Below are 22021 nucleotides of genomic sequence, written 5' to 3'. Positions count from 1 at the left end.
CCCCAGACTCTACTAAAGGCTTGGCTAGGACGAGTCCCCTGCTCCCCCAGACTCTACTAAAGGCTTGGCTAGGACGAGTCCCCTGCTCCCCCAGACTCTACTAAAGGCTTGGCTAGGACGAGTCCCCTGCTCCCCCAGACTCTACTAAAGGCTTGGCTAGGACGAGTCCCCTGCTCCCCCAGACTCTACTAAAGGCTTGGCTAGGACGAGTCCCCTGCTCCCCCAGACTCTTCTAAAGGCTTGGCTAGGACGAGTCCCCTGCTCCCCCAGACTCTACTAAAGGCTTGGCTAGGACGAGTCCCCTGCTCCTCCAGATTCTACTAAAGGCTTGGCAAGGACAAGTCCCCTGCTCCCCCAGACTCTTCTAAAGGCTTGGCTAGGACGAGTCCCCTGCTCCTCCAGACTCTACTAAAGGCTTGGCTAGGACGAGTCCCCTGCTCCACCAGACTCTACTAAAGGCTTGGCTAGGACCAGTCCCCTGCTACCCCAGACTCTTCTAAAGGCTTGGCTAGGACGAGTCCCCTGCTCCCCCAGACTCTACTAAAGGCTTGGCTAGGACGAGTCCCCTGCTCCCCCAGACTCTACTAAAGGCTTGGCTAGGACGAGTCCCCTGCTCCCCCAGACTCTACTAAAGGCTTGGCTAGGACGAGTCCCCTGCTCCCCCAGACTCTACTAAAGGCTTGGCTAGGACGAGTCCCCTGCTCCCCCAGACTCTACTAAAGGCTTGGCTAGGACGATTCCTCTGCTCCCCCAGACTCTACTAAAGGCTTGGCTAGGACGAGTCCCCTGCTCCCTCAGACTCTACTAAAGGCTTGGCTAGGACGAGTCCCCTGCTCCCCCAGACTCTACTAAAGGCTTGGCTAGGACGAGTCCCCTGCTCCCCCAGACTCTACTAAAGGCTTGGCTAGGACGAGTCCCCTGCTCCCCCAGACTCTACTAAAGGCTTGGCTAGGACGAGTCCCCTGCTCCCCCAGACTCTACTAAAGGCTTGGCTAGGACGAGTCCCCTGCTCCCCCAGACTCTACTAAAGGCTTGGCTAGGACGAGTCCCCTGCTCCCCCAGACTCTACTAAAGGCTTGGCTTGGACGAGTCCCCTGCTCCCCCAGACTCTTCTAAAGGCTTGGCTAGGACGAGTCCCCTGCTCCCCCAGACTCTACTAAAGGCTTGGCTAGGACGAGTCCCCTGCTCCCCCAGACTCTACTAAAGGCTTGGCTAGGACGATTCCTCTGCTCCCCCAGACTCTACTAAAGGCTTGGCTAGGACGAGTCCCCTGCTCCCTCAGACTCTACTAAAGGCTTGGCTAGGACGAGTCCCCTGCTCCCCCAGACTCTACTAAAGGCTTGGCTAGGACGAGTCCCCTGCTCCCCCAGACTCTACTAAAGGCTTGGCTAGGACGAGTCCCCTGCTCCCCCAGACTCTACTAAAGGCTTGGCTAGGACGAGTCCCCTGCTCCCCCAGACTCTACTAAAGGCTTGGCTAGGACGAGTCCCCTGCTCCCCCAGACTCTACTAAAGGCTTGGCTAGGACGAGTCCCCTGCTCCCCCAGACTCTTCTAAAGGCTTGGCTAGGACGAGTCCCCTGCTCCCCCAGACTCTACTAAAGGCTTGGCTAGGACGAGTCCCCTGCTCCTCCAGATTCTACTAAAGGCTTGGCAAGGACAAGTCCCCTGCTCCCCCAGACTCTTCTAAAGGCTTGGCTAGGACGAGTCCCCTGCTCCTCCAGACTCTACTAAAGGCTTGGCTAGGACGAGTCCCCTGCTCCACCAGACTCTACTAAAGGCTTGGCTAGGACCAGTCCCCTGCTACCCCAGACTCTTCTAAAGGCTTGGCTAGGACGAGTCCCCTGCTCCCCCAGACTCTACTAAAGGCTTGGCTAGGACGAGTCCCCTGCTCCCCCAGACTCTACTAAAGGCTTGGCTAGGACGAGTCCCCTGCTCCCCCAGACTCTACTAAAGGCTTGGCTAGGACGAGTCCCCTGCTCCCCCAGACTCTACTAAAGGCTTGGCTAGGACGAGTCCCCTGCTCCCCCAGACTCTACTAAAGGCTTGGCTGGGACGAGCCCCCTGCTCCCCCAGACTCTACTAAAGGCTTGGCTAGGACGAGTCCCCTGCTCCCCCAGACTCTACTAAAGGCTTGGCTAGGACGAGTCCCCTGCTCCCCCAGACTCTACTAAAGGCTTGGCTAGGACGAGTCCCCTGCTCCCCCAGACTCTACTAAAGGCTTGGCTAGGACGATTCCTCTGCTCCCCCAGACTCTACTAAAGGCTTGGCTAGGACGAGTCCCCTGCTCCCTCAGACTCTACTAAAGGCTTGGCTAGGACGAGTCCCCTGCTCCCCCAGACTCTACTAAAGGCTTGGCTAGGACGAGTCCCCTGCTCCCCCAGACTCTACTAAAGGCTTGGCTAGGACGAGTCCCCTGCTCCCCCAGACTCTTCTAAAGGCTGGGCTAGGACGAGTCCCCTGCTCCCCCAGACTCTACTAAAGGCTTGGCTAGGACGAGTCCCCTGCTCCTCCAGATTCTACTAAAGGCTTGGCAAGGACGAGTCCCCTGCTCCCCCAGACTCTTCTAAAGGCTTGGCTAGGACGAGTCCCCTGCTCCTCCAGACTCTACTAAAGGCTTGGCTAGGACGAGTCCCCTGCTCCACCAGACTCTACTAAAGGCTTGGCTAGGACCAGTCCCCTGCTACCCCAGACTCTTCTAAAGGCTTGGCTAGGACGAGTCCCCTGCTCCCCCAGACTCTACTAAAGGCTTGGCTAGGACGAGTCCCCTGCTCCCCCAGACGCTACTAAAGGCTTGGCTAGGACGAGTCCCCTGCTCCCCCAGACTCTACTAAAGGCTTGGCTAGGACGAGTCCCCTGCTCCCCCAGACTCTTCTAAAGGCTGGGCTAGGACGAGTCCCCTGCTCCCCCAGACTCTACTAAAGGCTTGGCTAGGACGAGTCCCCTGCTCCTCCAGATTCTACTAAAGGCTTGGCAAGGACGAGTCCCCTGCTCCCCCAGACTCTTCTAAAGGCTTGGCTAGGACGAGTCCCCTGCTCCTCCAGACTCTACTAAAGGCTTGGCTAGGACGAGTCCCCTGCTCCACCAGACTCTACTAAAGGCTTGGCTAGGACCAGTCCCCTGCTACCCCAGACTCTTCTAAAGGCTTGGCTAGGACGAGTCCCCTGCTCCCCCAGACTCTACTAAAGGCTTGGCTAGGACGAGTCCCCTGCTCCCCCAGACGCTACTAAAGGCTTGGCTAGGACGAGTCCCCTGCTCCCCCAGACTCTACTAAAGGCTTGGCTAGGACGAGTCCCCTGCTCCCCCAGACTCTTATGTGTGTGGGATTCCCAGTTTTATGTATGTTCTCTGTGTGACATGCGTCACTTACTGTTATTATTTCCAGGTGCTAGATGTTAGAGTCGGACAGGGTTTTACCATTAAATGGCCAGTATTTCCCCTGTGTCTATGTACAGGTCGGCCTGCTCTGGGAGGATGAGAGAGGGGACGGTGTGGACTGATCCTAATTCCATGAACAAGTTGGTGAGTCTAAAAATAAGGCAGTCCATAAAGAAGGAGGCCGTATCCTCTGGAACACGGCTCAAATAGCAGCAGATCTGCCAACAAAGCAACGAAGCAATGCTAAATTACCTTAGAGATTGCTGTGGAAGCTGGATGTATTTCTGACACTGAACATGGCCATATTGGGCTCGTAACTCATCTGTTGCTTTGGTAGACTGTACTTCTTGCAACTCTGCTATCGACTGTATGGGATGAAATTGGAGTGTCAACAACAGCTCAGCAGTTGGGGTTTGATACTTTGACATTTCTATGTCAGCGGGTAACATTCCTAAACAACTTTAGGCTGCATGTAATTCTGACACCCAGTTTCAGAACGTGGCCATTGGCTGGAGAAGTTCACTGACAGGGGGGGGTCATCATGTGGACTACTTCTTGTAACATGTTGTATGTTTGTCTAAAGATCTGTAAAGCTTGATAGAAAAACACAACGGCTAATTGATCCATGTGTTTCTCCTTGTAAATGTCTGAGATTAATATATTACATTTAACCCTTCATTGACTTCACACTGCGTGCTGAAAAGACCTCATAACCTGTAATGTGGACCACAGAGAGTTCCGGTTCAGAACAGCACATTATTTAGACCTTATTGGTCGACCACGAGGTCCTCACATTGCTGACATTGGCCCCAGTAACAGACTTATCATGATATATTAGAGGCACATATCTCCCTGAGATTACACAGACCCACAATGAATTTGAAAACAAATCCAATTTTGATACACTCCCATATCTATTGTTGAAATTCCACAGTGTGCCATCACAGCAGCAATATTTTTGATCTGTTGCCACGAGAAGGGCATCCAGTGAAGAACAAACACCATTGTAAATACAACCCATATTTATGCTTATTTCTTTTCCCTTTTTGGACTTGAACTATTTGCACATAATTACATAACTGTATATAGACATAATATGACATTTGAAATGTCTTTATTCTTTTGGAACTTTTATGAGCGTAATATTAACTGTTGATGTTTTTATTATCTATTTCACTTGCTTTGTCAATGTAAACATCTGTTTCCCCCATGCCAATAAAGCCCTTTGAATTGAACTGAATTGATTTGATTTGATATGTGACCTGAAAAATAAGATCTGAATGAAGTCCAGCTTGGTTGTTTTAGGGATCCAGCTTGGTTGTTTTAGGGATCCAGCTTGGTTGTTTTAGGGATCCAGCTTGGTTGTTTTAGGGATCCAGCTTGGTTGTTTTAGGGATCCAGCTTGGTTGTTTTAGGGATCCAGCTTGGTTGTTTTAGGGATCCAGATTGGTTGTTTTAGGGATCCAGCTTGGTTGTTTTAGGGATCCAGCTTGGTTGTTTTAGGGATCCAGCTTGGTTGTTTTAGGGATCCAGCTTGGTTGTTTTAGGGATCCAGCTTGGTGGTTTTAGGGATCCAGCTTGGTTGTTTTAGGGATCCAGCTTGGTTGTTTTAGGGATCCAGATTGGTTGTTTTAGGGATCCAGCTTGGTTGTTTTAGGGATCCAGCTTGGTTGTTTTAGGGATCCAGCTTGGTTGTTTTATGGATCCAGCTTGGTTGTTTTAGGGATCCAGCTTGGTTGTTTTAGGGATCCAGCTTGGATGTTTTAGGGATCCAGCTTGGTTGTTTTAGGGATCCAGCTTGGTTGTTTTAGGGATCCAGCTTGGTTGTTTTAGGGATCCCGATTGGATGTTTTAGGGATCCAGCTTGGTTGTTTTAGGGATCCAGCTTGGTTGTTTTAGGGATCCAGCTTGGTTGTTTTAGGGATCCAGCTTGGATGTTTTAGGGATCCAGCTTGGTGGTTTTAGGGATCCAGCTTGGTTGTTTTAGGGATCCAGCTTGGTTGTTTTAGGGATCCAGCTTGGTTGTTTTAGGGATCCAGCTTGGTTGTTTTAGGGATCCAGCTTGGTTGTTTTAGGGATCCAGCTTGGTTGTTTTAGGGATCATCATGTGACATGTCATATATTCTGACTGGCTGTGACATTTTAATGGATTGAATCATGTAGAAAGTGCTGCCGTGTGCCAAAGCTCTTGCGTGTCTCAGGAAAACTCCTGTCTGTGGTGATTAAACTACTTGGCAAGAACAGTGTAAGTGTTGAAAGCACCATTAAAATGTCTTGGATCAAGAGTTACTGTCCGATACTCCCAAGGTCCGGCCAAAATATTTTAAATATGTACAATGACAGTTTTAATGTCAGTTTACTCAACGGTTTAATGACATCTGGCAGTTAACGAGTGTCTCAGAAGCCAGAAACTCCTGTTCTGGACAGCCCCATCCCACATAGTCTGCAGGTTCTTATTCCACACCAGCACTATGTCCCTCGGATACCAAAACACAGGTCGAATATCATGCCAGATCTTTGCACATTAAAATAACTTTGAATGTCATAAACTCTTAGTCTGCATGGTGTTGATGTTCCCTCCACCCACAAACACGCCAAGTAAATATCTTGTGTCTAATAACAGTGGCATCTGCTCAACTAGTGCATCCAGCAGCTCCCCTCTATGGGGCTTCTTGTACTGATGTGCTGGGTGGACACTGCTCACAGAACAAACAGGAGGTATTCAGGTGAAATGTTCTGAACATTGCTGATAGAAATGTATTGAATAGAGCTGACGTGATTCTCTATTCTACCTGACAGACAGTCATATCTGTTCTACACAATACATTTCTGTCTAAATGTCACCCTATTGAACATTAATATAGCTGGAACCATGATGATGCTATGAATTCAATAATGTCCCCATAATGTTGCTTGAGTATGATAATCAATATGTTGTTTTGTTGCAGACCAGGAGAACCAGTCCGTCCTGATTACGTAAGTTGTTTACTAAAATCTCACTTGAGAAAATGTTTCTACTGCAATATGTTGTGTCACTTGGGTGTGATATATTACATTATGAATGGATTAGGCTACGCATAGGAATGAGTCGATGAGCGGGGATATTTGTTAATTAGAGAGGTACAGGATAGAGGTACAGGATAGAGGTACAGGATAGAGGATAGAGGTACAGGAGAGAGGTAGAGGAGAGAGGTACAGGAGAGAGGTAAAGGAGAGAGAGGTACAGGATAGAGGTACAGGATAGAGGATAGAGGTACAGGATAGAGGTACAGGATAAATGATCCCCCGTCTGTGGAATTCATCGTCCACATGATTAATATGATTACAATGAGTACATCCAACGTAACAAGGCATCTAGATATGGGTCAGGTCTTTGGCAAAGATGTATGAAGTAATGGACTGTGATCTGTTGTCCATAGAAATGTCGCTCATCACCACCAACCCCTACGACTTCCCCATGTGCAGTCAGGGTCAGATCACTGTGGCCAGCATCAACGACAAGGAAGAGTTGGATGCCACAGACGTGAGTCAAACAAAGGGTTCCTCATATTCTATATATGGAATGGGTAGGACCACCGTACACACTGAATGCACTGTGCAATTCCAACCTGGTGGCTGCTGGGAATTTTCATGTATTTGGTTTTGTTTTATTCTGCCTTGTTGTTAGTTAGGCATGTGCCTCAGGGAACTCTTCATGCCTTCACACTTCACCTTGAGGCCCATACTGTACATGTAAGACATCAACAAGAGAGTGTCACTAAGTCCCTGTGGAACTGTGTCAAATGTATCTTGTGATGTCATCTACCAGTGTTGGTCAAGTGTAATCACGTGGATCTGAGAAGCCAGTCAAATGTATCCATCCCATTTGTTCTGCTGAGAGCACAGAACTGTAGTGTTCTGTATGTGAGAAAACTACCGTTCAGTTCATCACTGTTGTACTTCCTGTCTAATGCCAGGATGCCATTACAATCCTGGGCTTCACTAATGATGAGAAGATGAGCATCTACAAGCTGACAGGAGCTGTACTGCACCATGGCAACTTGAAATTCAAGCAGAAGCGGCATGAGGAGCAGGCCGAGCCAGACGGCACAGAGGGTGAGTCCCACTCATAGATATACAATATGTAAACATTAGTCCCATTCCCAGTCCCACTCATAGATATACAATATGTCAAGCATTAGTCCCATTCCCAGTCCCACTCATAGATATACAATATGTAAACATTAGTCCCAGTCCCAGTCCCACTCATAGATATACAATATGTAAACATTAGTCCCAGTCCCAGTCCCACTCATAGATATACAATATGTAAACATTAGTCCCAGTCCCAGTCCCACTCATAGATATACAATATGTAAACATTAGTCCCAGTCCCAGTCCCACTCATAGATATACAATATGTAAACATTAGTCCCAGTCCCAGTCCCACTCATAGATGTACAATATGTAAACATTAGTCCCATTCCCAGTCCCAGTCATAGATATACAATATGTAAACATTAGTCCCAGTCCCACTCATATATATACAATATGTAAACATTAGTCCCAGTCCCAGTCCCACTCATCGATATACAATATGTAAACATTAGTCCCAGTCCCAAACATAGATATACAATATGTAAACATTAGTCCCAGTCCCAGTCCCACTCATAGATGTACAATATGTAAACATTAGTCCCATTCCCAGTCATAGATATACAATATGTAAACATTAGTCCCAGTCCCACTCATAGATATACAATATGTAAACATTAGTCCCAGTCCCAGTCCCACTCATAGATATACAATATATAAAGCATTAGTCCCAGTCCCAGTCCCAGTCCCACTCATAGATATACAACGTGTAAGATAGACAGAGCCTCCTCAAAGTCCGGCAGGAGATCATTTATGGAGACCAAATTCCAACCTCCAGAAATGATTTAAAATGATGGAAGTGGGTTCAAATCAAAACCTAACCCTTTTGTCAGTGTGACATCAGAATCAAGTGATCTTGTGTTTCTGAGTCTGTTGTTGTTGGTTCTCTCTCCAGTGGCTGATAAAATCGGCTACCTGCTGGTCCTGAACTCAGCTGAGATGCTGAAGGCTCTGTGCTACCCCAGAGTGAAGGTCGGCAACGAGTGTGTGACCAAGGGACAGACTGTGCCTCAGGTAAGGCGGCCAAACACAGCGTCTACCATTTTCTGAGCACCATACATCTTTTGGTGATGAGTGAATTGCTGGTTTTGAATAGTGGTGATGTTTTCCCCGAGCTCTTTTCACCTTGTTACTAGACATGGTCAATATCTCATGTATTCATTTGAGCTATTATCATTGCAGGTTAATAACTCAGTCTCGGCTCTGGCCAAGTCCATCTACGAGAGGATGTTCCTGTGGATGGTCGTCCGTATCAATGAGATGTTGGATACCAAGAATCCAGGGCAGTTCTACATTGGTGTGCTCGACATTGCCGGGTTTGAGATCTTTGACGTGAGTCTGAGACCAGAACAAGACAATTAGTTGTGATTGAGAGGGATTACAGCCTTGTATGATGATGAAATGATCCCTTCTGAAATTCCTTCAACAGTACAACAGCATGGAGCAGCTGTGCATCAACTTCACCAACTTTACCAACTTCACCAAAACTGCAACAGTTTTTCAACCACACCACGTTCGTCCTGGAACAAGAGGAGTACAAGAAGGAGGGAATCGTCTGGGCCTTCATTGACTTCGGCATGGACTTGGCTGCCTGCATTGAGCTTATTGAGAAGGTAAGCTGTCTGTCAGGATTATAATGGACCCCAACAGCAAAGTTTAAATGGAGTGATGTGAGATATTATCACATGGTATGACACATCTGACTGTTGAGAACTCAATATGTTTCCTATTGTGCCCCTAAATGAAGATACTCTCATAATAGCATGTTTGCTAAAATAATAAATGTGATCCTAAATGTAAATATCACTAATTTGATGTACATCTCTTTTTGTAAAGCCATTGGGCATATTCTCCATCCTTGAAGAGGAGTGCATGTTCCCCAAGGCTTCAGCCACTTCCTTCAAGGACAAGCTGTACTCCCAGCATCTTGGCAAAACCAAGGCGTTTGAGAAGCCCAAGCCAGCCAAAGGCAAGGCAGAGGCCCACTTCTCCCTGGTGCACTACGCTGGCACTTTGGACTACAACATAACTGGCTGGCTGGAGAAGAACAAGGACCCCCTGAACGACTCAGTTCTTCAGCTGTACGGGAAGTCTTCAGTCAAACTGATGGCGATCCTGTATGTCGCTGCCCCACCTGAGGGTAAGATTAGCAGAACATCAAAAGACTTCATGAAGAACTAGTTACAAATCAGTCCCATATTCTTTAAAGGCTCAGTCTGCAGTTTCTACATCCATTCGTGGATGTAGAGGTTAGAGGTTAAAAGATATGTACCCATTCATTCTTGAACATTTTTTCTTAAAGAACATCGGCTTAGTTCACCTGTCATACCCCATCAGAACCCAAAATATGAGCTTGTTTTAATGTTTGTAAGCAAAGTAAAGGGAAACATGCACTTTACAGCCTCAAAACATTATTCATACCATCATTTTGATATCATGAATGGTCAGTCCTCCTGGGTTAATTTACTCCTACAATAGGTGTTATTTTACACAATCTCATTGGCAGCATTTGCATTAAGATAAGGGTGAAATTAACATGAGATTCTCTCATTTATATTGAACTTTTCTCCATTATAACAGATACAACCAAGAAAGGAGGCAAGAAGAAGGGTGGTTCCATGCAGACTGTGTCCTCCCAGTCCAGGGTGAGCTTTTAAAATGTGGATATTCAGCTGTAGTGATTATCAGAAATGATTTCTGAGAACATGGTTTGTAACCCTCCTACAGGAGAACTTACATAAGCTGATGACCAACTTGAGGAGCACTCATCCTCACTTTGTACGCTGCCTGATCCCCAACGAGTCAAAGACTCCAGGTACAGTAGATGTTGAGTTAAATATGACATCTTGTCAGTACCGTATCAGTAACATGAACAAACCAGTCTTTAACCTGTTTATGAGTATTTAAAGAGACTTGGTTTGTGTTTCCAGGTCTAATGGAGAACTTCCTGGTTATCCACCAGCTCAGGTGTAATGGTGTTCTGGAGGGGATCAGGATCTGCAGGAAGGGCTTCCCCAGTAGAATCATCTATGCTGACTTCAAGCAGAGGTACACACACACACACACACACACTGTAACGGCTTTCTTCCTGGGAAGGAGAGGCGGACCAAAACGCAGCGTGGTTAGAGTTCATGTTAATTTAATAAGGTAACTCCACCGTGAACAGGATACAAAACAATAAAACCGAAACAGTCCTAACTGGTGCATAAAACACAAAGACAGGAAACAACCACCCACAAATCCCAACACAAAACAGGATACCTAAATATGGTTCCCAATCAGAGACAATGACTAACACCTGCCTCTGATTGAGAACCATATCAGGCCAAACATAGAAATAGACAAACCAGACACACAACATAGAATGCCCACCCAGCTCACGTCCTGACCAACACGAAAACAAGGAAAACACACAAGAACTATGGTCAGAACGTGACAGACGGGAGACTCTAGCGGCTCTGGACAGACGGGAGACTCTAGCGGCTCTGGACAGACGGGAGACTCTAGCGGCTCTGGACAGACGGGAGACTCTAGCGGCTCTGGACAGACGGGAGACTCTAGCAGCTCTGGACAGACGGGAGACTCTAGCGGCTCTGGACAGACGGGAGACTCTAGCAGCTCTGGACAGACGGGAGACTCTAGCAGCTCTGGACAGACGGGAGACTCTAGCGGCTCTGGACAGACGGGAGACTCTAGCGGCTCTGGACAGACGGGAGACTCTAGCGGCTCTGGACAGACGGGAGACTCTAGCGGCTCTGGACAGACGGGAGACTCTAGCGGCTCTGGACAGACGGGAGACTCTAGCGGCTCTGGACAGACGGGAGACTCTAGCGGCTCTGGACAGACGGGAGACTCTAGCGGCTCTGGACAGACGGGCAGCTCCGGCAACGCTGGAGAGGAGGAAGGCTCTGGCAGTGCTGGACTGAGGGGCTCTGGCGCCTCTGGACAGAGGGGCGGAAACTCTGGCAGCGCCGGACAGGCGGGACGCACTATAGGCTTGATGCGTGGTGCCGGGACTGGTGGTACTGGGCCGAGGACGCGCACCTCAGGGCGAGTGCGGGGAGGAGAAACAGGGAGTACTGGGCTCTGGACACGCACAGGAAGCCTGGTGCGGGGGGCTGCCACCGGAGGGCTGGTGCGTGTAGGTGGCACTGGATAGACCGGACCGTGCAGGTGCACTGGAGCTCTTGAGCACCGAGCCTGCCCAACCTTACTTGGCTCGATGCCCACTCTAGCCCGGCCGATAAGAGGAGCTGGTATGTACCGCACGGGCTATGCACCCGCACTGGAGACACCGTGCGCTCCACAGCATAACACGGTGCCTACCCGGTCTCTCTCGCTCTCCGGTAAGCACAGGAAGTTGGCGCAGGTCTCCTACCTGGCTTCGCCATACTCCCTGTGTGCCCCCTCCCAATACATTTTTGGGGCTGACTCTCGGGCTTCCTACCGCTTCGCCGTGCTCGCTTCGCCAACCTCATTTTCCTGTAACCTTCCTCGCACTGCTCCATCGAATCCCAGGCGGGCTCCGGCACTCTCCCAGGGTCGACCGCCCACCTGTCTATCTCTTCCCAAGTTGTAAAGTCCAGATTCTGCTACCATGTCCCGAAATCCTGACATCGCTGCCTCTCCTGCTCCTCGTAATGAAGCCTCTCTGCTTTCGCTGCCTCCAGCTCTGCTTTGGGGCGGCGATATTCCCCTGGCTCTGCCCAGGGTCCTTTTCCGTCCAACTCGTCCTCCCATGTCCATGACTCTTGTGATGCTGGCTGCTTCTCCTGCTGCCGCTGCCTGTTACCATGCTGCTTGGTCCTGTTGTGGTGGGTGGTTCTGTAACGGCTTTCTTCCTGGGAAGGAGAGGCGGACCAAAACGCAGCGTGGTTAGAGTTCATGTTAATTTAAGAAGGTAACTCAACCATGAACAGGATACAAAACAATAAAACCGAAACAGTCCTAACTGGTGCATAAAACACAAAGACAGGAAACAACCACCCACAAATCCCAACACAAAACAGGATACCTAAATATGGTTCCCAATCAGAGACAATGACTAACACCTGCCTCTGATTGACAAGCATATCAGGCCAAACATAGAAATAGACAAACCAGACACACAACATAGAATGCCCACCCAGCTCACGTCCTGACCAACACTAAAACAAGGAAAACACACAAGAACTATGGTCAGAACGTGACACACACACACACACACACTCACAAACACACTCACAAACACACACACACACACACACACACACTAATCTTCTCTAAGGGTTTTCCCAACATCAGAATAGCCTTATTATTTTACGTAATATAACCGACCTATTACATCTTGACATTTCTCCTGATTTAGGTACAAAGTACTGAATGCCAGTGTCATCCCCGAGGGCCAGTTCATGGACAACAAGAAGGCTTCTGAGAAGCTGCTTGGGTCCATTGATGTGAATCACGAGGACTACAAGTTTGGACACACCAAGGTCAGTCAAATATACCCCCAAGCAAAAACGAATTTCTATGTAAAAAAAGCAATGTATGAGGTGAAGAAAAGTTAAGTAAAGAAATAAAAACAAAAGCTAAAACACTTTCTATCTCTTACCACCTCTTACCACTGGTTCCATAATTGACCATCTCAACCTGTGTCAGGTGTTCTTCAAAGCCGGTCTGCTGGGTGTCCTGGAGGAGATGAGAGATGAGAAGCTGGCCTCTCTGGTCGGCATGGTCCAGGCTCTCAGCCGTGGATTCCTCATGAGGAGAGAGTTCACCAAGATGATGGAGAGGAGGTGAGGAAGAGTAGACATCTTGGCAAAGAATTCTGTCAAACACCTGCATGTAATGTATAATGATCGTGTACTGAATATGCTGTGAGTTGTTCAGGATGAGAAAGTACATGATATAATATTCTATTAAAGCAGCAGGTTGGGATTTAGCAAGCTGTTCAATTGTTATTTAAATAAGTGATTTTTACCCATTTTTTCTGGAATAATATGAAATGCCTCGTGATCTTAACATCACCTGTCAGTTCTTTCATCTAGAGCGCCATCTATACATTTAAGAGGGATTACATTTCCCTAGCCTCATTCCTCAGCTGTATGCAAAAAGTGGTGGGGTCCCCATTTTGTTATTCTCCGAATCGCAGAATGTAGCTTTAAAGACGTCATCCAGTGATTTTATTTTTTACTTTTCCAGTTAAGGAATACTGGGAATGCCAGTCCTTGAAGTTTGCAGTTGTATAAAAAAATATATAAAAAAATATTTGAAACATATATTTTGACCCTTTAGTGTGTGTACTTTACTGTATTTATACTTTACTGTATTTATACTTTACTGTATTTATACTTGGGATGTCGTTTTCCACAGGAAAAGTAAAAAACTAAAACACTGGAGGAGATATTTAAGCATGTCACTCACCACGTCACTCACCATGTCACTCACCATGTCACTCACCACGTCACTCACCACGTCACTCACCACGTCACTCACCACGTCACTCACCACGTCACTCACCACGTCACTCACCACGTCACTCACCACGTCACTCACCACGTCACTCACCATGTCACTCACCATGTCACTCACCACGTCACTCACCACGTCACTCACCACGTCACTCACCATGTCACTCACCATGTCACTCACCACGTCACTCACCACGTCACTCACCACGTCACTCACCACGTCACTCACCATGTCACTCACCATGTCACTCACCATGTCACTCACCATGTCACTCACCACGTCACTCACCACGTCACTCACCACGTCACTCACCATGTCACTCACCACGTCACTCACCACGTCACTCACCATGTCACTCACCATGTCACTCACCATGTCACTCACCACGTCACTCACCACGTCACTCACCACGTCACTCACCACGTCACTCACCATGTCACTCACCATGTCACTCTATCCTTTCTGTGGACCAGAGATTCCGTCTTCACCATCCAGTACAACATCCGTTCATTCATGAATGTGAAAACCTGGCCATGGATGAAGTTGTACTTCAAGATCAAGCCCCTGCTGCAGAGCGCTGAGACTGAGAAGGAGCTGGCCAACATGAAGGAGAACTATGAGAAGATGACGTCGGACTTGGCCAAGGGTCTGGCCAAGAAGAAGGAGTTGGAGGAGAAGATGGTGGCCATGGTGCAGGAGAAGAATGACCTGGCGCTTCAAGTCGCATCTGTGAGTGAGCAACAACCCTCATCAGAGCACATTTAGACACACAAGTACACAGACACAATCGCACACACATCAGCACATACGAAAAAGAATTTAAAAGGATGGCCTTGACTAGAATACAGTATATACATATGAACAATAATTGAATAGGATGGCCTTGACTAGAATACAGTATATACATGTGAAGTACATAGAACAGTGATGACAGGTCTATGTACGTAGGGCAGCAGCCACTAGGGTGACTAGAATACAGTATATACATATGAAGTACATAGAACAGTGATGACAGGTCTATGTACATAGGGCAGCAGCCACTAAGGTGACTAGAATACAGTATATACTGTATACATGACGTGGGTAAAACAGTATGTTCCCCCCCTCCCAAGACTTGGGGAACATGCACTCCTCTTCAAGGATGGATCATCGTTTGATTATTAAAGTGGCCAGTGATGCCAGGTCTATGTACATAGGGCAGCCGCCTCTAAGGTGCAGGGTTGAGTAACTAGGTAGTAACCGGCTTGTGATGGCTGTTTAACAGTCTGATGGCCTTGAGATAGAAGTTGTTTTTCAGTCTCTCTGTCCCTGCTTTGACACACCTGTACTGACCTCACCTTCTGGATGATAGCGGGGGGAACAGGCGGTTGAAGTCATTGATGATCTTTTTGGCATGTGATATATATGTCATGCATTTAAATTGATTTGCTCTCACTTATTTGACTAAATGAAGTCTATATTTTGATACACAAAGTGAGATCACAGGTTTTTTCTCCTGTTCTGAAACCAGGATTCAGAGAATCTGAACGATGCGGAAAGGTGCGAGGGGCTCATCAAGAGCAAGATCCAGCTGGAGGCCAAACTCAAAGAGACGACTGAGAGGCTGGAGGATGAGGAGGAGATGAATGCTGAGTTGACTGCCAAGAAGAGGAAGCTGGAGGACGAGTGCTCTGAGCTGAAGAAGGACATTGATGACCTGGAGCTCACCTTGGCCAAAGTGGAGAAGGAGAAGCACGCCACTGAAAACAAGGTCTTGTAGACAGTCCAACCAAACAATAATCCAAAGAATCATCAACTCAAAACAGAAATGTAATTCAAGTCTTTTTGTGAGTGCAGTAAAAATTAAGACACAAAATAGTGGAATTTCAGTTGTGGTTGACTCCCCAAATTCATTACATGTTCTGCTCCCCCCTCGTTTATGATTTCCATTCAGCACACTGGCATGGAGTACAGGGCCATCTAGTGTTGAATCTATAGTACAGTACTTGTTGACACATTTCTATTATCCATTTAACCACTTATGGTGAAGTGACCAAAAACACATTTTGTTGTGGCCGTTTTCAGGTTAAAAACCTGACAGAGGAGATGGCGTCTATGGATGAGAGTGTTGCCAAGCTGACCAAGGAGAAGAAAGCCCTCCAAGAGGCCCACCAGCAGACACTGGACGACCTGCAGGCAGAGGAGGACAAAGTCAACACTCTGACCAAGGCCAAGACCAAGCTGGAACAGCAAGAGGACGACGTGATGTTGCTTCTTACCGTTGTTAGTGTGGTTCCTGCATGGGACAATGTCTAATGAATATATTAAATATGTTAGTGTAGCTGGCTATGTATAAACACAGTTATGCTAAATATACAGTACATGCTATTATTATGTAGTGAGGTTCAATTGTTTCTACTGTATTGTAGTGTTCATTCCCCCTGCTCCTGACCCTTTTTCTAGGCCCGTATTGAGGAGCTGGAGGAGGAAATTGAGGCTGAGCGTGCTGCCAGGGCCAAGGTTGAGAAGCAGAGGGCCGATCTCTCCAGGGAACTTGAGGAGATCAGCGAGAGACTGGAGGAAGCCGGAGGCGCCACTGCTGCTCAGATTGAGATGAACAAGAAGCGCGAGGCTGAGTTCCAGAAGCTGCGTCGTGATCTTGAAGAGTCCACCCTGCAGCATGAGGCCACAGCCAACCTGCAGCGCGTCAAGCAGAAGCTGGAGAAGGAGAAGAGCGAGTACAAGATGGAGATTGATGACCTCTCCAACAACATGGAGGCTGTCGCCAAGACTAAGGTGAGTAGTGATGTTTTGGTCAAGCAGTGTTGAGGGTCAGCTAAATTACCATTCAATAAACTGAAGTTGACAGTCCCATATGTTTCACTAACAGGGCAATCTGGAGAAGATGTGCCGTACTCTTGAGGACCAGCTGAGCGAGCTCAAGACTAAGAATGATGAGAATGCTCGCCAGGTCAACAACATCAGCGGACAGAGGGCCAGACTCCTGACAGAAAATGGTGCTTCCAACAATGAACAACAAACCAATATAGTTCACCTCAGTAGTACACAATAACATGTGTCGGGGGCTGTAAATTCAGTCCACACAGTTTCTGCACTACGATTCCTCAAAATAAAATGTCAATCTTCGAGAACAGAGTCCCCATAACAAGATGTCCCTCTTTCCCTGCAGGTGAGTTTGGCCGCCAGCTGGAGGAGAAGGAAGCCCTGGTGTCTCAGCTGACCAGAGGCAAACAGGCCTTCACCCAGCAGGTGGAGGAGCTGAAGAGACTGATTGAGGAGGAGGTCAAGGTAAGGCATCCTAAATGGAAACCACCTTCCAGTTTAGATCTTTATCTACACATAGACTGTTTCTACACCTCCCTCAGAGACCTCTACTGTCATCTGTTTTACTCTCCCTCTCTAATCTCTCTTTGTCTTTCTTTCTCTCTCAGGCTAAAAACGCACTGGCCCATGGTGTCCAGTCTGCCCGCCATGACTGTGATCTCCTGAGAGAGCAGTTTGAGGAGGAGCAGGAGGCCAAGGCAGAGCTGCAGCGCGGCATGTCCAAGGCCAACAGTGAGGTGGCTCAGTGGAGGACTAAGTATGAAACTGATGCCATCCAACGCACAGAGGAGCTGGAGGAGGCCAAGTGAGTTGCTCTCAATAGTAAAGACTAAAATAAAGGCTGTGGATGGTGAGGCTGGTTGGGGATCTGAGAAAATGCTACTTCAATATGTAGTGCAATATTTGTTTCACAACAAGTTACTCACCATGACACCACCCGCTGTTGTCCAACAGGAAGAAGCTGGCCCAGCGTCTGCAGGAGGCTGAGGAGACCATTGAGGCGACCAACTCAAAGTGTGCCTCCCTGGAGAAGACCAAGCAGAGACTGCAGGGAGAGGTGGAGGACCTCATGATATACGTTGAGGGAGCCAACGCCATGGCCGCCAACCAATATTTGAAACTGGTATCATTTCCTATTTATTATTCCTCCAGTGGTGATCTTTTGTTTTGGACAGGCAGACCAGTTGTATAAGTGAAGCATTTAGAGAGAGGTTTAGTGCTTTTATATTTAATCATCTCAACCCACCCAATTCATATTCATTATATAGATAGGCACACTTTATTTTGTCTGGATTAGCATCCCAGATAAATCTAAATATTTTTTGCTCATATGATTTGAAAAAAACGAATAATCAGGAGTAGGCAGCTCCGTAAGTAAGTGAGTAAGCTGAGATATGACTAAGTGTAACGGATGTGAAACGGCTAGCTTAGTTAGCGGTGGTGCGCACTAAATAGCGTTTCAATCGGTGGCATCACTTGCTCTGAGACCTTGAAGTAGTGGTTCCCTTTGCTCAGCAAGCTTTTGTGGAGCGATGGGTAACGATGCTTTGTGGGTGTCAGTTGTTGATGTGTGCAGAGGGTCCCTGGTTCGCACCCGGGTATGGGCGAGGGGACGGTCTAAAGTTATACTGTTACATAAGTGTCACACCCTGACCTTAGTTATCTTTGTTTTCTTTATTATTTGGTTAGGTCAGGGTGTGAGAAGGGTGATTTGTGTAGTTTTGTATTGTCTAAGGGTTTTGGTTTATTTATGGTGTTTAACTAGTGTTTAACCATATTTAGGTCGCCATATTCAATGGATAGTTTGTGGGTTGTTATTCTATGTTTAGTTGCCTGTAGTAGTTATATAGCGTCACGGTTCGTTTTGTTCAGTGGTCGTTCTGTTCATTAAAAGAGTTATGTACGCTTATCACGCTGCGCCTTGGTCTCCTCATTATGACGACCGTGACAGAACAACCCGCACTACAAGGACCAAGCAGCGTGAAAAGGAGGAACAGCGCCTGGGAGGAGATATTAGATGGAGCAGTCTCCTGCAGCTATTGGAACTGCGGTCAAGAACGTTGAGTTCATCTCATCCTATGTTGCCCTTCAGTCTCCACATTAGAACAAAATAAGTGTGCTATCTAGAACCTAAAAGGGTTCTTTGTCCGTCCCCATAGGAAAACCCCTTCAATAACCGAGACTTGGCACTCTGGTACCGCTTGGTGGACGGTAGCAGAGAAAACAGTCTATGACTTATAATGTCTGGTACTGTGTTTATAATGTCTGGTACCGCTTGGTGGGCGGTAGCAGAGAAAACAGTCTATGACTTATAATGTCTGGTACCGTGTTTATAATGTCTGGTACCGCTTGGTGGGCGGTAGCAGAGAAAACAGTCTATGACTTATAATGTCTGGTACCGTGTTTATAATGTCTGGTACCGCTTGGTGGGCGGTAGCAGAGAAAACAGTCTATGACTTATAATGTCTGGTTCCATGTTTATAATGTCTGGTACCATGTTTATAATGTCTGGTACCGCTTGGCGGGCGGTAGCAGAGAAAACAGTCTATGACTTATAATGTCTGGTACTGTGTTTATAATGTCTGGTACCGCTTGGTGGGCGGTAGCAGAGAAAACAGTCTATGACTTATAATGTCTGGTACCGTGTTTATAATGTCTGGTACAGAGAAAACAGTCTATGACTTATAATGTCTGGTTCCATGTTTATAATGTCTGGTACCGTGTTTCTAATGTGAATTACCGTGTTTCTAATGTGAATTACCATGGTTATAATGGCTAGCTTAGTTAGCGGTGGTGCGCACTAAATAGCATTTCAATCGGTGGCATCACTTGCTCTGAGACCTTGAAGTAGTGGTTCCCTTTTCTCAGCAAGCTTTTGTGGAGCGATGGGTAACGATGCTTCGTGGGTGTCAGTTGTTGATGTGTGCAGAGGGTCCCTGGTTCGCACCCGGGTATGGGCGAGGGGACGGTCTAAAGTTATACTGTTACATAAGTGTCACACCCTGACCTTAGTTATCTTTGTTTTCTTTATTATTTGGTTAGGTCAGGGTGTGACAAGGGTGATTTGTGTAGTTTTGTATTGTCTAAGGGTTTTGGTTTATTTATGGTGTTTAACTAGTGTTTAACCATATTTAGGTCGCCATATTCAATGGATAGTTTGTGGGTTGTTATTCTATGTTTAGTTGCCTGTAGTAGTTATATAGCGTCACGGTTCGTTTTGTTCAGTGGTCGTTCTGTTCATTAAAAGAGTTATGTACGCTTATCACGCTGCGCCTTGGTCTCCTCATTATGACGACCGTGACAGAACAACCCGCACTACAAGGACCAAGCAGCGTGAAAAGGAGGAACAGCGCCTGGGAGGAGATATTAGATGGAGCAGTCTCCTGCAGCTATTGGAACTGCGGTCAAGAACGTTGAGTTCATCTCATCCTATGTTGCCCTTCAGTCTCCACATTAGAACAAAATAAGTGTGCTATCTAGAACCTAAAAGGGTTCTTTGTCCGTCCCCATAGGAAAACCCCTTCAATAACCGAGACTTGGCACTCTGGTACCGCTTGGTGGACGGTAGCAGAGAAAACAGTCTATGACTTATAATGTCTGGTACTGTGTTTATAATGTCTGGTACCGCTTGGTGGGCGGTAGCAGAGAAAACAGTCTATGACTTATAATGTCTGGTACTGTGTATATAATGTCTGGTACCGCTTGGTGGGCGGTAGCAGAGAAAACAGTCTATGACTTATAATGTCTGGTACCGTGTTTATAATGTCTGGTACCGCTTGGTGGGCGGTAGCAGAGAAAACAGTCTATGACTTATAATGTCTGGTTCCATGTTTATAATGTCTGGTACCGCTTGGTGGGCGGTAGCAGAGAAAACAGTCTATGACTTATAATGTCTGGTTCCATGTTTATAATGTCTGGTACCATGTTTATAATGTCTGGTACCGCTTGGCGGGCGGTAGCAGAGAAAACAGTCTATGACTTATAATGTCTGGTACTGTGTTTATAATGTCTGGTACCGCTTGGTGGGCGGTAGCAGAGAAAACAGTCTATGACTTATAATGTCTGGTACCGTGTTTATAATGTCTGGTACCGCTTGGTGGGCGGTAGCAGAGAAAACAGTCTATGACTTATAATGTCTGGTTCCATGTTTATAATGTCTGGTACCATGTTTATAATGTCTGGTACCGCTTGGCGGGCGGTAGCAGAGAAAACAGTCTATGACTTATAATGTCTGGTACCGCTTGGTGGGCGGTAGCAGAGAAAACAGTCTATGACTTATAATGTCTGGTACCGTGTTTATAATGTCTGGTACCGCTTGGTGGGCGGTAGCAGAGAAAACAGTCTATGACTTATAATGTCTGGTTCCATGTTTATAATGTCTGGTACCGCTTGGTGGGCGGTAGCAGAGAAAACAGTCTATGACTTATAATGTCTGGTACTGTGTTTATAATGTCTGGTACGGCTTGGCGGGCGGTAGCAGAGAAAACAGTCTATGACTTATAATGTCTGGTTCCATGTTTATAATGTCTGGTACCGCTTGGTGGGCGGTAGCAGAGAAAACAGTCTATGACTTATAATGTCTGGTTCCATGTTTATAATGTCTGTTACCGCTTGGTGGGCGGTAGCAGAGAAAACAGTCTATGACTTATAATGTCTGGTTCCATGTTTATAATGTCTGGTACCGTGTTTCTAATGTGAATTACCGTGTTTCTAATGTGAATTACCATGGTTATAATGTGAATTACCGTGTTTCTAATGTCTGGTACCATGTTTATAATGTCTGTTACCGTGTTTCTAATGTGAATTACCGTGTTTCTAATGTGAATTACCATGGTTATAATGTGAATTACCGTGTTTCTAATGTCTGGTACCATGTTTATAATGTCTGGTACCATGTTTATAATGTCTGGTACCATGTTTATAATGTCTGTTACCGTGTTTCTAATGTGAATTACCGTGTTTCTAATGTGAATTACCATGGTTATAATGTGAATTACCGTGTTTATAATGTGAATTACCTTGTATCTAATGTGAATTACCGTGTTTCTAATGTGAATTACCGTGTTTATAATGTGAATTACCATGGTTATAATGTGAATGACCGTGTTTATAATGTCTGGTACCATGTTTATAATGTGAATTACCGTGTTTATAATGTGAATTACCGTGTTTATAATGTTTTATCGTGTTTGTCATGTGAATTATCATAATTTCACCACTAGAGGGGACGAGGGAACA

General features: G+C 46.7%; 1 protein-coding gene across 1 annotated transcript; it reads left to right on the top strand.

Annotated features, from left to right (window-relative positions):
- The first annotated feature begins 7371 nt into the window (after window positions 1–7371).
- LOC110513773 (myosin heavy chain, fast skeletal muscle-like) lies at window positions 7372–17979 on the top strand. Its single transcript, XM_036990082.1, has 19 exons — window positions 7372–7471; window positions 8406–8524; window positions 8693–8842; window positions 9007–9123; window positions 9347–9650; window positions 10091–10155; window positions 10238–10325; window positions 10441–10558; window positions 12858–12981; window positions 13148–13284; window positions 14434–14689; window positions 15471–15710; window positions 16025–16201; window positions 16403–16735; window positions 16830–16956; window positions 17130–17248; window positions 17392–17588; window positions 17738–17906; window positions 17959–17979. Exons 1-19 carry the CDS (start codon window positions 7372–7374, stop codon window positions 17977–17979), a joined length of 2961 nt encoding a protein of 986 aa, XP_036845977.1.
- The last annotated feature ends 4042 nt before the right edge of the window (window positions 17980–22021 follow it).

Source organism: Oncorhynchus mykiss, chromosome 1, assembly GCF_013265735.2.
Source record: "Oncorhynchus mykiss isolate Arlee chromosome 1, USDA_OmykA_1.1, whole genome shotgun sequence".
Taxonomy (NCBI): domain Eukaryota; kingdom Metazoa; phylum Chordata; class Actinopteri; order Salmoniformes; family Salmonidae; genus Oncorhynchus; species Oncorhynchus mykiss.
Note: the sequence above shows the minus strand (reverse complement) of the source record. Positions and strands in the feature narration are given on the sequence as shown.